General features: G+C 45.7%; 1 protein-coding gene and 1 pseudogene across 1 annotated transcript; one reads left to right on the plus strand and one right to left on the minus strand.

Annotated features, from left to right (window-relative positions):
- Window positions 1-1,090: 1,090 nt before the first annotated feature.
- LOC115139180 (prepro-urotensin II-beta) lies at window positions 1,091-3,653 on the plus strand. The gene is made up of 4 exons (XM_029676315.2): window positions 1,091-2,579; window positions 2,683-2,763; window positions 3,184-3,227; window positions 3,386-3,653. Exons 1-4 carry the CDS (start codon window positions 2,474-2,476, stop codon window positions 3,491-3,493), a joined length of 339 nt encoding a protein of 112 aa, XP_029532175.2. The 5' UTR covers window positions 1,091-2,473; the 3' UTR covers window positions 3,494-3,653.
- A 2,287-nt stretch (window positions 3,654-5,940) lies between these two features.
- On the minus strand, window positions 5,941-15,053 carry LOC115144935 (period circadian protein homolog 2-like; annotated as a pseudogene).
- Window positions 15,054-17,124: the final 2,071 nt, after the last annotated feature.

The following is a 17,124-nucleotide window of genomic DNA, read 5'->3' on the forward strand; positions in this document are numbered from 1 at the left end:
CCTCAGGGAGAGTAGGTGCTACCTTGGCAGGAACTAATTAACCTCAGGGAGAGTAAGTGCTGCCCTGGCAGGAACTAATTAACCTCAGGGAGAGTAAGTGCTGCCCTGGCAGGAACTAATTAACCTCAGGGAGAGTAAGTGCTGCCTTGGCAGGAACTAATTAACCTCAAGGAGAGTAAGTGCTGCCTTGGCAGGAACTAATTAACCTCAGGGAGAGTAAGTGCTGCCCTGGCAGGAACTAATTAACCTCAGGGAGAGTAGGTGCTGCCCTGGCAGGAACTAATTAACCTCAGGGAGAGTAGGTGCTGCCTTGGCAGGAACTAACTAACCTCAGGGAGAGTAGGTGCTACCTTGGCAGGAACTAATTAACCTCAGGGAGAGTAAGTGCTGCCTTGGCAGGAACTAATTAACCTCAGGGAGAGTAAGTGCTGCCTTGGCAGGAACTAATTAACCTCAGGGAGAGTAAGTGCTGCCTTGGCAGGAACTAATTAACCTCAGGGAGAGTAAGTGCTGCCTTGACAGGAACTAATGGGGATCCATAATAAATATAAACACAAATAAATCATCAAACCAATTTTAAGATTCATACAGATTTGATTGGTGCACGTAACACATCTGTCACAGCATTAACAAGATACAGGAGAAAAATAGATGTTCTTTATTCAGAATTCCCTTCAGTGTTTAACTGAGTGTTTTGCTTTGGGAGAAACTGAATGTAAAGTTACCATGGCAGACAGTTGTATGAATGACTCCCCTTTATAGCTGCTGTAGCAGTCAGTGACGCACTCTGGGTTCCATGGCCAATGAAGTGATCGTGTTTCTGTCTAACAAGGTGAGATATTCTGCCTTTAAATCCCAACCCATTTACGAGAGATGCAGCCCTGCCGGTGGTATGTGATGCATAAATGTATATACACACATGCACACAAACACACATCAATTAGAGTTTACAGGAGACGTGGCACGGAGGTGCTCTGCAGAGTGAAGATGGTCTGAGCTGTGAATCACACACATCATTTACTGAGGCCTCTGAGGTGACAATGAGAGAGGGTGGGGGTGAGTGGGGGGCAAATAGAAAGAGGGAAATAGAATGAGAGGTAGAGGAAGAGTGAGAGGTGACAAAAGAACAGGCACATGACTAGGGTATAGATCAGGAAATCCTAATCCTAGTTCTGGGGACTTGAAAGGGAGAGAGGCATGGAACAGGCTATCTGTGTGTGTTTTGGTTTAGCTATCCTTGTGGGGATCAAGGATAGTAAAACAAGGAAAATTCAGACAAGTGGGGACATTTTGCCTGTCCCCACAAGGAAAAGGGCTATTTTAGGCTTGAGGGTTAGGTTTATGGTTACAATTAGGATTATTAGAATTATTTTTGTTTGGGGTTAAGGTTAGGATTAGGTTTATGGAAAATAGGATTTTGAATGATAATTAATTGTTTGGTCCATAGAAGGATTGTAAAACAAACAAGTGTGTGAATGGGGAAGTGAATTCAGGGGCCATTTTGGGGTGTGAATCAGCAGTGGCAGTCACCGATGGACACGCACACCAACACATATACACTCAGTGTACACTAACACATACACTCACACCAACACATATACACTCAGTGTACACTAACACATACACTCACACCAACACATATACACTCAGTGTACACTAACACATACACCAACACATACACTTAGTGTACACTCACACATATACACTCAGTGTACACTAACACATACACTCACACCAACACATATACACTCAGTGTACACTAACACATACACTCACACCAACACATACACTCAGTGTACACTAACACATACACCAACACATACACTTAGTGTACACTAACACATACACTCACACCAACACATATACACTCAGTGTACACTAACACACACACTCACACCAACACATATACACTCAGTGTACACTAACACATACACTCACACCTGCGCTGTGCAGATTTATTAGGGTGGCATCAGGACAAGCTGGTTAAATGTGTCACCCCTGACGCACGCTATGCCAAAAGAGGGAAGGAGAGAGGTAGATAGTGAAAAAGAAAGATGGAAATGAGAGGGAGAGAGGTTGGTTTATTGGGCCTCCCTGTCAGCCTCACCGACAGTACTGGGCAATATTTACAACTCAGGGCAGATGGATTGAGAGAAGATAGGAGAGAGGGAGGTATATAAGGCAGGGTATGGAGCAAAGCACCTGATTGAGACCTGCAGGGATCCACAGAGAAAGAGAGAAAGAAGAAAACGTAGCACAGAAACGGCATCCTCTACAGTTGGTTCTGACACAGTGTTGCCACCAGCTTCAAACACAACAACAGACAAATATAGCTGCAGACTCTGTGTTGCAGTACAGACGACTGGGAAACAGCTACCGGCAGACAGACAGGAGTGCAGCACCTGTAGGACAGTACAGACAGTAGACAGTACTACAGACAGTTTGGAGGCAGTACAGACGGTCCAGTACAGACATGCAGTGTAAGCGTTTCGTTTCGTGTGTTCTGCTGCTTACCGCCGCCGGACCCCTCCTCACACACCCTGTCTCACACTCTAACGAGATGTCCTACACCGGAACAGGTGAGTGACAGAAACATACAAGCACACACACACACACGTTATATCATGTTGTATATACACATGTCATGTTAAGTCACGTTATGTCATGTTTTCACATCTGTAGAGGAGGACCAGGTGGTGAGTCCAGAGGAACTGTCCCTTTCTGACCACACCTACAGATTCCACAGTGCACCTGGCCTTGGCAGTGAGTGACATTTAGTGTTTGTGTGTCAGTTTATACATCAAAATAGAGAGTGGGTCTATGGTGTCAGCCTTGTGTGCGCAGCACGATGTGAGGGCGGGTCTGATGGTGTCAGCCTTGTGTGCGCAGCACGATGTGAGGGCGGGTCTGATGGTGTCAGCCTTGTGTGCGCAGCACGATGTGAGGGCGGGTCTGATGGTGTCAGCCTTGTGTGCGCAGCACGATGTGAGGGCGGGTCTGATGGTGTCAGCCTTGTGTGCGCAGCACGATGTGAGGGCGGGTCTGATGGTGTCAGCCTTGTGTGCGCAGCACGATGTGAGGGCGGGTCTGATGGCCTTCTCTAAATGTGTGAGTCTGTATGAGAGAGACAAGAGAATGTAAACATATAACTAACCAGGTCTGTTTCCACTGGTCTATGTACAGATCTAAGATCAGCAGTGTTCAGCCCAGACCAGGCCGTGAGAGAGGTGAGAGATCAGTCCATCCAAAACAACCTAGCAATCTCATTGAACACAGGCACCTTTCACATACTAAGCATTCAGCAAAGTATCAAAGCTCTCCTCAACTCTTGTTCCTTTCACTTACTCTCTCTACTACTTAATTTCTTTCTCTCGCTCTCTCTCAGGTGCTGTTGGAAACACCAGCTCTGAGCCCTCAACCTCATTTCCTGGGCAGCAGAAGAGAGTACAGAAAGAGAACCACCACAGAGTGCTTCTGGAAGTATTGTGTCTAGGAGTGACACACACACACACACACGATACATAGTATGTATTTATTCTGTTGTGTTCAGGCACAGCTCAGGTGTACATAGTGAAATAGTGAATATGAGTAATAAACATGACTGTGTAGTGTTGTATGTACAATAATGAATAAAACAGTATGTTTGGAGATCAGCTTGTGTTGATTGTGCCTCAGTGACAAATCTCTTGAGAACTCAGTGTCAGGACTGTGTATGTGATTGTGTGTTGACAGACGACCAGATAGAGACCTAGAGACTGTTGGACTAAAAGCTACCTTTGAAGGATGATTAGCTAGGAAAGGTTTCCAAAAAAAGCCCAGAAAGTGAAGTCATTGTTGTCGTACTTTCTATGTAGTCATATCAAGTTGTCACAAAAACTCCCTCAATTCAAAACAAATTGCTTTCTTTTGTATTCAGTTTTTTTCTTCTAAAATACATTGTTCTGTACTATACTGTTTTGTATAAAAAAACAGTACAAAACCTAGACAAACAGGACGCTTATAGAGAAGACACACACACCAAACATACAGAAGACGCCAACATCAAGCCTTTATAACATTTAATTCAATAAAGTGAGCCTGGCTGTGGTTGCAGCTTGTTAAGGTTAGGACAAGGAGTACTAGGGGAACCTTTGGCATCGTAGAGACACAATAAAGTGAGCCTGGCTGTGGTTGCAGCTTGTTAAGGTTAGGACAAGGAGTACTAGGGGAACCTTTGGCATCGTAGAGACACAATATACAACAATCACAAAATTAGAAATGGAAAGGAGCAGATGCGGTGGAACGTCATGGCAACTGTTCATTCTCGGTCCAGGTTCACAACTGTGCCTTCTGGAGTCCCTGTGCCGGTCCATGGATCCAGGGAACAGCCCAGACGTTGTACTGCAGTTCAACACGCTGTCACTGTCTATATCATACTGAGGGTTTCTGTGTCCGTAACATCACCCCGTATCTCAGAGTGTGTGTCCATATACATGTCACTCCTAGACAACATATGGCCCTTCTGCTTGTCAGATCCATTTGCTCGCTAGACAAAAATTTGGTTAATTTGGAGTGGGAGTCGGCTTAGGGCTGTAACTGTCCATACAATCACTCTGCCAGTATCACCCAGATTATGTGTCCATAACATGTGGTATCAGGCCATCCAGGTTCTAAACAGCCTGAAGAACAGACTCCCAAATTAATATACACAGGGTCTATAGTGAGAGAGAGGGAGGGACAGAGAGAGAAAGTACAAATTATCCATTGTCCAGAAAAGCCCAAGAAAATCACCTGTCAGAAAGTGATCCATTCCTCTGTGGGTCCAGCAGCTGTTCAGAATGCTCCACCAGCCAATAAGAATCCACCCATCTCTCACCTGCACAGATGCTCCATTCCTCTGTGCCGCCCAATACAGCCTCTTATGCAAGAATGCTCCATTCCTCTGTGCCCTCCGGCCCAATACAGCCTCTTATGCAGCTGTTCAGAATGCTCCATTCCTCTGTGCCCTCCGGCCCAATACAGCCTCTTATGCAGCTGTTCAGAATGCTCCATTCCTCTGTGCCCTCCGGCCCAATACAGCCTCTTATGCAGCTGTTCAGAATGCTCCATTCCTCTGTGCCCTCCGGCCCAATACAGCCTCTTATGCAGCTGTTCAGAATGCTCCATTCCTCTGTGCCCTCCGGCCCAATACAGCCTCTTATGCAGCTGTTCAGAATGCTCCATTCCTCTGTGCCCTCCGGCCCAATACAGCCTCTTATGCAGCTGTTCAGAATGCTCCATTCCTCTGTGCCCTCCGGCCCAATACAGCCTCTTATGCAGCTGTCAGAATGCTCCATTCCTCTGTGCTCAGAATGCTCCATTCAGCTCTGAATGCCCATTCCTCTGTGGCCCAATACAGCCTCTTATGCAGCTGTTCAGAATGCTCCATTCCTCTGTGCCCTCCGGCCCAATACAGCCTCTTATGCAGCTGTTCAGATCTGTGCATGTGTGTTAATCTGTGTCTGAAGATTCTAGGGCAGCCTTTCCCAAACTCAGTCCTGGGGACCCCAACATTTGTTTTTCAAAAATATTAGTTGAAGTTCATCCAAGTGTTTCTTGCACAGAGATTTCAAGTCCAACTGTCCAACTTTCATCACTCACTCTCCTGTCAGATTTATCTATACTTATGCACAATCGCAAAATTGATTCATTGAGCCCTGAAAGCTGATTGGTTGAAAATCGTGGTATATCAGACAGCGTACCACAGGTATGACAATTACTTTTTACTGTTCTAATTAAGTTGGTAAGGAGTATATAATAGCAATAAGGTACCTCAGGGGTTTGTGGTATATGGCCAATATACCAAGGCTAAGAGATGTGTCCTAACAACAGTCCTTAGCCGTGGTATATCGGCCATATACCACACCTCCTAAGGCTTTCTTGTTTAATCATAGCAGTCAAAAAAGGTTAAGTCAACATCCATTGATGGAAAATGATCAGGAGAGTTTAATAAGGGCAAATTATCTTGCGACATATTCTTAAACTCACAAGAATGAATCCTTTGTTGGAAAACCACATTTTGCTTCTTAACCTACATAGTTAGAAATTACGTCGATATTCCTGCTTAATTTGCTTAATAGCATTAAGGGGAAAAGGGTTTATTGGATAAATGTGGCAACTCCTCTCTTGCTGCAGCCAAAAATATTTGGGCTGGTTTTTAGGCCCTAGAAATGTTTAGCTTGACCTGGCAACCCGGGTTTTGGTTTTTGCCCTAGCACTACACAGCTGATTCAAATAATCAAAGCTGGATGATTAGTTGATTATTTGAATCATCTGTGTAGTTCTAGGGCAAAAACACTGTTCTAGGGCACTGAGAGACAGCCTTTCTGTGCTCCTAGTAATTGGTCAGTAGAGATATTTGGTGGGTGGAGTTAAGGGTCCCGGCTCGGCAGGTTTCCATTTCCTAGATGGGGGCGTATCAGGTGTCAGGGGCGGGACTAGAATCCTGCTGAGGGCATTCAACAGGGAGGAGCTCTCTGGATCCTGGGGGTGAATCCCTGTTCTTGCACTATAGTTCACACAGCCCTGAGAGAGACAGAGACAGAGAGACAGAGAGAGAGAGAAACACACACACACACAGAGGGAGAGAGAGACAGAGAGTTCGCGAGAGATAGATAAAGAGCGAGAGAGTTCGCATGCACCTAAATCTATGTGTCTGTATGTGTGTGTGTAAGCCCTCCCCACCTGTGTCTATCATCTGAGGGACTGTGTGTTGTTGGATCCAGGGGTGGACTTCAGCCAGCTCCTCTCTCTGTTCCTGGGTGAACCAAGGCTGTAGAGGCTGCAGCCGATGTAACTTCTCCTTGTCCTCAGCCAGCACCTCTGCCTGGTCCCTGCAGGGTAACTAGCATGTCAGTACGCTAGGAGGGTAGGCATACCGGCTGTCTGGGTTCTAGAGCAGGTGTTCTAATATTAAGTTTTAGTGTTCCACTCTAGAGCAGAGCTCTAATAATAGGTTTTAGTGTTCCATTCTAGAGCAGGGCTCTATCTAATAATAGGGTCTAGTGTTCCACTCTAAAGCAGGGCTCTAATAATAGGGTTTAGTGTTCCATTCTAGAGCAGGGCTCTAATAATAGGTTCTAGCGTTACATTCTAAAGCTGGGTACTAATATTAGGTGCTAGCGTTACATTCTAGAGCAGGGTTCTATAGAGTAGAGTTTGGGTTCTAGCATTGGATTCTAGAGTGCTTGAGTTGTGGTACCTGGGATGGATCTGGTGGGTCATCTTCACAGGTTCTGGCATGTGCTGGATCATGCGCCACAGGGAGTTCTCGACACGCAAGTTGAAGGCGTGTTGGGTGAGTTGTACGTGATCCTACTGGGCCTCTTGGTTCTTGCTGGCTTTACGAGACGTGTCTGACGAGTCGTTACTGGCAAAGTACTTACTGCTGTTATTGCTTCCTGGGGGATGGTGAGAGAACACTGGGCATCAGCACTCTAAGTGGATGTGTGTGTGTGTGTTTCTGCCGTACCAGTGTGGATCTATGCATACCTGTGTGTGAGGTGGATGCTCCGTTGGAGCCAGAGCTTAGAGAGCCAGCCACTCCAAAGCCGGACCCAGAGGCGTTAGGGCCGGTACCTAACCTGCCATTTTCCTGCAATAGCAGTCCAACAGCTCAGTTGACGTAGCCTGGGCGTCATGGTTACTTGACTTACAGGGTGCATCAATCTGACGAGGGAGAGTGGCATGAATAGTTGTTACCACCTATTGTTTTGTAACAGTGTTCCATTGAATGTTAAATCTGAAAAAAAAAGATGAAGCCTGGTCTCTTCTTCATGACCACTGATTGGTGAAATAAAGGTTTTTAACTTTCCATTGCTTTCACTTTCTGCTCGATTGTCAGATCAGAAGTTAAGAGGAAAAGGAAAGGAGACAGGAAGAGCCAAGTCTCCAAGTGAGAAACACATAGGGTAAAAGGTGAGAGGTCAGAGTTGACTCACCCCCTTGGTGTGCGCATCGTGCAGGCTCTCGGCATGGGCGTGTGTGCGTCCAGTGCTGCTCTGACTCTCGCTGGGTTTGGGCAACTCCTCCTGTAGCAGGTTGAGTTGCAGTGGGGAACTGGAGAAAGAGTTGGGGAACAGATCCGGGGGCCCAGCCACCTCCTCCCCCACTGAGGAGCTCAGTCTGGAGGAGCAGTGTAGCTGGCCTGGTGGTGTCTGAGGCTGGGAGAAGGGGCCTAGACCAGGGCCGAAGCCTGACATGATCAAGGGGGCCTGGGGAAGCAGAGAGGGTGTGGTGGGGGTGGTACATGGTGGGGTAGCCTGGAGGGTAGGAGGGGTAGTGGTAGGGTAGCCTGAAGGGTAAGAATCACAGGCTGTGATTCTACCCAACTATCATTGGAGCCATGTAAGGGTTCAAACCCTGGGATGGGGCCATGGGCAGTATGTTGGGGAAGCCCTGAATGTTCTGGATCTGAACGGACTGAAAGTTCTGGCTGGGATAGTTGGACTGGATGGACTGCACCTGGACAGACTGCATAGACTGGGTCTGCATGTTCTGAATGGACTGCATAAACTGAAAGTTATGCGGGAGGTTCTGCTGAAAGTTCTGTGGGTTTGAGTTTGGGTTCTGGTCTGGTTGAAGCACCATGGGGCCCACGCATGCCTGCTGCCGTTTCCCCACTTGGTCCACCCCTGGCTGGCTTCTCAGCATGGTGAAGTAGGGGGTCTGGAGGCTACCCATGGGGGCTTGTGGAGGGGATATAGGATGGTGGGGCAGCCCAAAGTGGGGAAGGGGGTTAGAGGATTCAGAGCAGGGCCAGGCGGAGTAGGGGCAGGGGAGGGCAAGAGGGGGCTCGGGTGGAGAGGCGTAGCTGTCAGACAAAGTTTTGGGTTTGGGATGCTCGTGTTTATTAGGCTTCCCTGTCCGAGTGCGGTTCAACACGGCTGCAGTCACCGGTTGCTTCAAGTAGTCACCTGAAGGGAGGGAGGAGAGAGAACAGTAGAATAGTAATCACAAATACAGCACATCTATCTGGAAGAAAGCCTTATCCTAACAAAGCAATGCCACAGGCCTCCAGCTTGATGGTTGACACAAGTCACCCTGCTCCAAAGCATGTGTGATAACAGTCCTCCTCACACCCACTGACCTTGGTGGTGAGGGTGAACCCCGGTTGTCTTGCTGTAGATAGGAGCTGTAGGGACTGTGGAGGATACGATGGCAGAAGCGTTCCTCATATTCCTGCTCCTCCTTCGGAGTGTGAGCTGAAAGGACCTCCTTGGTCAGACCCACCAATTGCAGCTCCTCTGCAAAAGAGCTAGGGATGGGGCTAGGGGCAGCGCGAGCAGGAGTGGGGTCAGCAGGCTTGCTGCCCATTGGTGCATCCTCTAGGGCTGTCAACTCTGGAGGGCAGGGCATAAAGAAGATATATTTTTGTTTGTTTTGTCAAGTCATTACAAATAAAAGGGTAGAATATGATTGGGTGTCCGTACCCGACTCTGGCTGGGGAACATGCACTATAGTGCTGCTGTAGGAGTACTGGCTGGTGACTGACACTACACTCATAGCCTTTGTAGACAGGAGCTCTCACCATAGCTGCTGCTGTAGAGCCCACTGGCACCTGATTGTCCAGCACCACAACTACACATATAGACAGACAAAACATCAGAAAGCTGTGTGCCTGTGTGTGTGTGTATATATATATATATTTCCATCAGAGATTGTCTGAGCTGTGTTTGTGTAACTCACTGTCGGAGCTGGCCTGGGCAGTCTGTGGGTCAGTGGTGGGTGTGTCATCGTCTGAGGTAGAGAAGGAAGATGTGCCGATGGAGCGAGACTTGCTCTTACGCTTCAAGTGTGGACCACAGCCCTCCAGATACCTACATACACACACTTTATTCGGATCCTCACTGAAACATTGATTGCAGATTAAAATACATGTACCATCACAGTGACACCGTCACCCTCTACTGTCAGTCAGAGGATCCACCCACCTGATGATGCTGTCCACGGAGTTGATCTGCTGATAGGACGGAATGTGCGCTTGCTTCCTGGTCTCCTTATGCCCTCTGACCTCAGCCCTGGTGTGGTGGAGGGGCGCTGTGTGACATCACAAAGTGGACAAAGGTAAGCCAGAATTGAACAGCTAGATGATTCATTGATTAGCTGAACGAGGTGTGTTAGTGCTAGGCTGGTACAACAGCCTGCACAGCCTTTGGTTCCCCAGGACCAGTATTGGTAGGGCTAGGGCTAAATTGAAATGTTACTTACAGAAGGAATATGAAAATGCATAACCATGGTAGCAATTAAAAGGGAACAGTTTGGAGATAGTGGGGAAATTGTTAGACTAAATGTGAGTACACAACAGTTCACCTGACAACACTGAACACCGTTGCCTTTATGTGCATTTTACATTTACTCTACTTTTACTGCATTTGTGGATAACGAAATCTGAAAATACTCTGAGTACATTCATTAACATGATAAGAATATGTTGGGAAAATGGAAAATGTTGGGAATGTGCAACAAAAGACAAGCAAATGACAAGGGTCTGAGTGAGAGGACTAACGGGTGTCTTCAAGCAGCCACACACCTCCCCAAAGTGTGCACACTTCCTAAGTTGAATTTCAATGCACTTTTATGACTCAAAGAAGAGTCTTCAACTATTAGGTACTTTTTCTTTAGCTCTCCTAGCTGTGTAATTGATGAACTGAAGCAAGGACACTTCTAGCGGTTTAGTTTGGAACACAATTCTGAATCCCTGCCATCACACAATTACTGTTGCTGTTTCATGCAATCCAAAAGAGGCCCATTATAAATGGCAATCTGGGTCACGTGGGCATCATATGAAAGCTTGTTCTATTGCCAACATGACTAGCTAAGTCATAAAATACGATCTTACAGCGTACGGCTTTCACAAGGCAACTCAGAGAAACAGAGTCATGAGTGCATTCAGGTGCGTGCTCCGGGGCAAATGTTCTTCACATAGACAAACAGGCTCATTCTGTTCAGGACAACCCAGGGTATAACACCATGTCATCTTCTAACTGTACATCAAACATAAGTGATCATATATGTTGACACTGTATATGACATGGTTTTATGATTTTGGCTTGCTTTTATGACAACAAAGTGATATTTACTATAAACCTCAACATTTAATCTTTAAAAATACATAGTCATCTTAATTTACAGCATTTCCCTCACTCAGGCAACAAAACATTTGCAAAAGTTGCTCAGAGATGGGGGTAACTTCCTGTCGCACGCGGTGCTCAAGTTCAAACCGTCTGTCAGTCAAAACCCATACAGCGATGTGAAACGCAGATCAAGAGCTCTAATGTCATGTATAGCATGTTACTGTACAGCCACTACTCGCTTATTAGTGCCCAAATCTGCCAGTTTCAACCCGTATACTGGTACGAGTGCAATGGGCTGATCGTGCAATGGGCTGATCGTGCAATGGGCTGATCGTGCAATGGGCTGATCGTGCAATGGGCTGAGAGTGCAATGGGCTGAGCACAATATTGTTTGCGAATTGCAGCCTTCCAAACGATTCGTTCTCGAGTTTGTTGAGTAGAATCAAAACATACACAGCCTCTGCTCAACAAACACGAACTGTTTGAAGGCCGCAGTTCGCAAATGATATTGTGTTTAGCCCTTCACTCTCATACCCATCACAACATTCAATAATTCATTAAATTCATTCTTGCAACATGTGATCAGTTATCAGTTCTAAACATGTCATTTTCTTCTCTACGTTGCCTGATCTGTTTTCCCTCATGCACATGATAGACAGTTGCTGGTCGGAGCAAGTCTCCAGATCTGCTGAGCCAGAGGAGCACATATTTATCCTGCTGTAAAATGTATTGCTGCAGCAGATCAAACTAATCATGACTCTCGAAGCAGTAAAAAGAGACACACACTAGTATCTAGGTGACAGGAATAGTATTGTAACAGGCTGTAGTGGTGCTGTATTGTCTCACCGGTTCACGGTGTGAATCCTCCCACAGGTTGCCATTGCTGTCGCTAGAGGAATCCACACTGATGTCGTGCTCATGGGAACCGTTACTGCCCAGACTGCCATAACCACTGGAGCCATTATTATGGACTGGCTGAACAGAGAACGAGACACACATTTACACATGTTCCAGACTGAGAGGATTAAACTGGTAGCAATATAGGGGCCATGGTGTCTGTGTGTTCTTACCTGCAGGAAGAGCTTGCAGATCTTGGCCTGCAGGTTTTTAATCTCTTCGTGGATGATTGGCAGTTCCTCTTTACTCCAAGCAGCAAACATATCCTCATTCAGAGGGCACCTACACAGAGACACACAGGGTCAGAGAGAGAGAAAGAGAGCGAGAGAGCGAGACAGAGGTAGACTCACGTCCTGACTTTGTGTCGTCCGATGATGAAGAGCAAGAAATAGAGTTAGAGAGAGAGAGATTGTAACTATACTAAACAAAATTATAAATGCAACGTGTCAGAAAGTGTTGTTCCCATGTTTCTTGAGGTGAAATAAAAGATCCCAGAAATGTTCCATATGCACATAAAGATTATTTCTCGCAAATGTTGTGCACAAATGTGTTTATATCAAATCAAATCAAATTTATTTATATAGCCCTTCGTACATCAGCTGATATCTCAAAGTGCTGTACAGAAACCCAGCCTAAAACCCCAAAGAGCAAACAATGCAGGTGTAAAAGCACGGTGGCTAGGAAAAACTCCCTAGAAAGGCCAAAACCTAGGAAGAAACCTAGAGAGGAACCAGGCTATGTGGGGTGGCCAGTCCTCTTCTGGCTGTGCCGGGTAGAGATTATAACAGAACATGACCAAGATGTTCAAATGTTCATAAATGACCAGCATGGTCGAATAATAATAAGGCAGAACAGTTGAAACTGGAGCAGCAGCACAGTCAGGTGGACTGGGGACAGCAAGGAGTCATCATGTCAGGTAGTCCTGGGGCACGGTCCTAGGTGCTCAGGTCCTCCGAGAGAGAGAAAGAAAGAGAGAATTAGAGAGAGCATATGTGGGGTGGCCAGTCCTCTTCTGGCTGTGCCGGGTGGAGATTATAACAGAACGTGGCCAAGATGTTCAAATGTTCATAAATGACCAGCATGGTTGAATAATAGTACATATCCCTTTCAGTGAGCATTTCTGACAGGTGTGGCATATCAAGAAACTGATTAAACATAATGATAATTACACAGGTGCACCTTGTGCTTGGGACAATAAAAGGCCACTCTTAAATCTGCATTTTGTCACACAACACAATGCCACAGATGTTTCATATTTTGAGGGAGCGTGCAATTGGCATGCTGACTGCGTTTTAGAGAATTTGGCAGTACGTCCAAACAGCCTCACAACCGCAGACCACGTGTTACCACGCCAGCCCAGGAACTCCACATCCAGCTTATTCACATGCAGGATCGTCTGAGACCAGCCACGTGGACAGCTGATAAAACGGAGGAGTGTTTCTGTCTAGAATAAAGCCCTTTTGTGGTGAAAAACAAATTCTGATTTGCTGGGACTGGCTCCCCAGTGGCTGGGCCCTTCAAGGCCCACACATGGCTGCGCCCCTGCCCAGTCATGTGAAAACCATAGATTAGGGCCTTAAGAATTTATTTAAAATGTACTGATTTCCTTATAGGGACTGTAACTCAGCAACATTTTTGAAAATGTTGCATGCTGTGTTTATATCTCTATTCAGTAAAGTTGCTTGGCAAAATTGTAATTGGTTGATTGATAAAGTGGAGGATGTGGATGCAAGGTTGCTGTGGTAGTTGGACTGTTGGGATTGGTTGGCTGCTGTAGTGAATTGGTGTGATTGGTTGATGTGATAAAGGCGTACCCTTGCGGTGCTTGGAGAGCATGATGGGCCGATCCTTTGGGTAAATACAGGTCAGCAACGACGTGCCAATCAGATCCTGATGCAGGTATCCTAGCAATGGCACAGCCCTGCACATAAACACCACGAAACACACAGAGTTAATTCATCTGACCGTGGGTTTGTTTACGTGTGTGTGTGTGTGTGTGTACGGACCGATCGTCCACCTTCAGGAAAACACAGCCCGGGGAGTGTGTGGTGGTGAAGATGCGTTTGTCCACGGGGATACGGGGAGCTGCAGGAGCAACAGCAGCAAACAACGTCAACCTCCACCAGCAACAACATTCATTTCCCTCTATGGAATCTTCCATTCTCCTCAGAATATTCTAGCCATCTCCTCCGAAACCTTTTGAGCTAGATATACCAAACTTTCCTTTCTATAAAGTGAATAGTATGTATGTAGTTGGCGATGAAGAACGTTGTATCTCTTTATGAAACTGTCATTCTCTACTTCTCCCCTACCTCCGTGGATATGGTTATAACCTACACCGCGGACTGAGCACTCTGTTCTGCCACCTGTGGCCACTTGGCACCTCCATCTCTTCTCTGTCCTGGCACCTCAGTGGTGGAAGAAGCTCCCCAGCATGATCAGGCCAGGAGAGACATTTCGCCACAGACTGAAAACTCAGCTCTTTAGACAGCACTTTGGATCCCCTACCACTGACCCAAATTTCGTAGATGGAGTTTTAACTTGCAACCTGGTATGTACAGTAAAGTCGGAAGTTTACATCCACTTAGGTTGGAGTCTTAAAACTCGTATTTCAACCACTCCACAAATGTATTGTTAACAAACCATAGGTTTGGCAAGTCGGTTAGAACATCTAATTGTCTACAGACAGATGATTTCACTTATAATTCCCTGTATCCCAATTCCAGTGGGTCAGAAGTTTACATGCACTAAGTTGACTGTGCCTTTAAACAGCTTGGAAAATTCCAGAAAATGATGCCATGGCTTTAGAAGCTTCTGATAGGCTAATAGACAAAATTTGAGTCAATTGGATGTGTACCTGTGGATGAATTTCAAGGCCTACCTTCAAACTCTTGCCTCTTTGCTTGACATCATGGGAAAATCAAAAGAAATCAGCCAAGACCTCAGAAATAAAATGTAGACCTCAACAAGTCTGGTTCATCCTTGGGAGCAATTTCCAAACGCCTGAAGGTACGACATTCACCTGTACAAACAATAGTACACAAGTATAAACACCATGGGACCACGCAGCCATCATACCGCTCAGGAAGGAGACGCGTTCTGTCTCCTAGAGATGAATGTACTTTGGTGCGAAAAGTGCAAATCAATCCCAGAACAACAGCAAAGGACCTTGTGAAGATGCTGAAGGAAACAGGTACAAAAGTATCTATATCCACAGTAAAACGAGTCCTATATCGACATAACCTGAAAGGCCGCTCAGCAAGGAAGAAGCCACTGTGCCAAAACCGCCATAAAAAAGCCAGACTACGGTTTGCAACTGCACATGGGGACAAAGATCATACTTTTTGGAGAAATGTCCTCTGGTCTGATGAGACAAAAATAGAACTGTTTGGCCATAATGACCACCGTTATGTTTGGAGGGAAAAGGGGGAGGCTTGCAAGCTGAAGAACACTATCCCAACCATGACGCACGAGGGTGGCAGCATCATGTTGTGGGGGTGCTTTGCTGCAGGAGGGACTGGTGCACTTCACAAAATAGACAGCATCATTAGGATGGAACATTATGTGGATATATTGAAGCAACATCTCAAGACATCAGTCAGAAAGTTAAAGCTTGGTCGCAATGGGTCATCCAAATGGACAATGACCCCAAGAATACTTCCAAAGTTGCGGCAAAATGGCTTAAGGACAACAAAGTCAAGGTATTGGAGTGGCCATCTCAAAGCACCGACCTCAATCCTATAGAACATTTGAGGGCAGAACTGAAAAAGCGTGTGCGAGCAAGGAGGCCTAGAAACCTAACTCAGTTACACAAGCTCTGTCAGGAGGAATGGGCCAAAATTCCCCCAACTTAACGTGGGAAGCTTGTGGAAGGCTACCCGACACGTTTGACCCAAGTTAAACAATTTAAAGGCAATGCTAGCAAATACTAATTGCGTGTATCTAAACTTCTGACCCACCGGGAATGTGATGAAAGAAATAAAAGCTGAAATAAATAATTCTCTTCTCATTTTTACTAGGATTAAATGTCAGGAATTGTGAAAAACTGAGTTTAAATGTTTTTGGCTGAGGTGTATTTAAACTTCCAACTTCAACTGTATATTGCACCTGTCAAACTCAAGACCCGCGGGCCGGATCTGGCCCATGAGCCCATTCAATCAGGCCCGCAGGCGGTTTGAGTATTATTCTTTTTTTCTGTGAAAAACAATCTCAAATCGACATTACAATTACTAAAACCAAATCGAACCCATGTAGAAACGGTAATAGCCTACATTTATAGTTTCTTCACTCTGTCCAGCTTGCTAACAGTCATCAAAATAAAAGCTAGACAGTCAGAGAGCATCAAAAATGGCAAAAGCGATGGATAGAGGACCATTTGTTTCTCAATTTATGAAGACCGAATGCAGCAAGAGGGGAAAATGGGTTTAACACTCCTGATACATTGGACTTCAATGGATGGTGTTGTGTACATATGTTTGTATTTCTATTGAGATGTGAAAAAGCCCTGACCCCTGTCCTCACTACAAACACAGCCCACATTACCTGCTGCTTCTAGGTCAATGAGTGGCAGGCCCCAAACACCTACTCTGTCCATCCATCTGTAAGTATACAGGCCTGTATGTCTGTCCAATCGAAGTCCTGCTACCCCCGGTTTTTAAACCAGGAACGTTTCTAACTTATGTTTACACCCATGTTAACTGCTAAGTGGTAATGACATGGGAGACAAAAAGGTAAACAAACAAACTGATTTTGTATCTAGACTAGAGCTTGGTCATGATAGAGGCAAAACGTCAGTTTTAGCTCAGATACAAACTAGAGCAACAGAGAGTCTTATAATCAACGTTTTAGTGCAGGTATTCGCAATGCCGTCGGGGGGTACGCCAAATAAAAATGTGATTCACATTTTTTATAAATGTATTTTCACATTTTCAAACAGTCCATTTATAGTTTTACAACGGGGCTATATATTTGGGTGAGGTTTTTTTCCTCACCTGAGGGGCCTCGTTTCAACTGCCAAAAATAAAATTAAACCATCTAGTGTTCAGCAAAACAACAACACAATGTCAAATACAGGTAGCCTAGTCAAATAATTAACATCCAATCACATTAACTGTTACTCTCTCTGGGAATTCCA

The sequence above is a fragment of the Oncorhynchus nerka genome, linkage group LG2, assembly GCF_034236695.1.
Source record: "Oncorhynchus nerka isolate Pitt River linkage group LG2, Oner_Uvic_2.0, whole genome shotgun sequence".
In the NCBI taxonomy this organism is placed as follows: Eukaryota; Metazoa; Chordata; class Actinopteri; order Salmoniformes; family Salmonidae; genus Oncorhynchus; species Oncorhynchus nerka.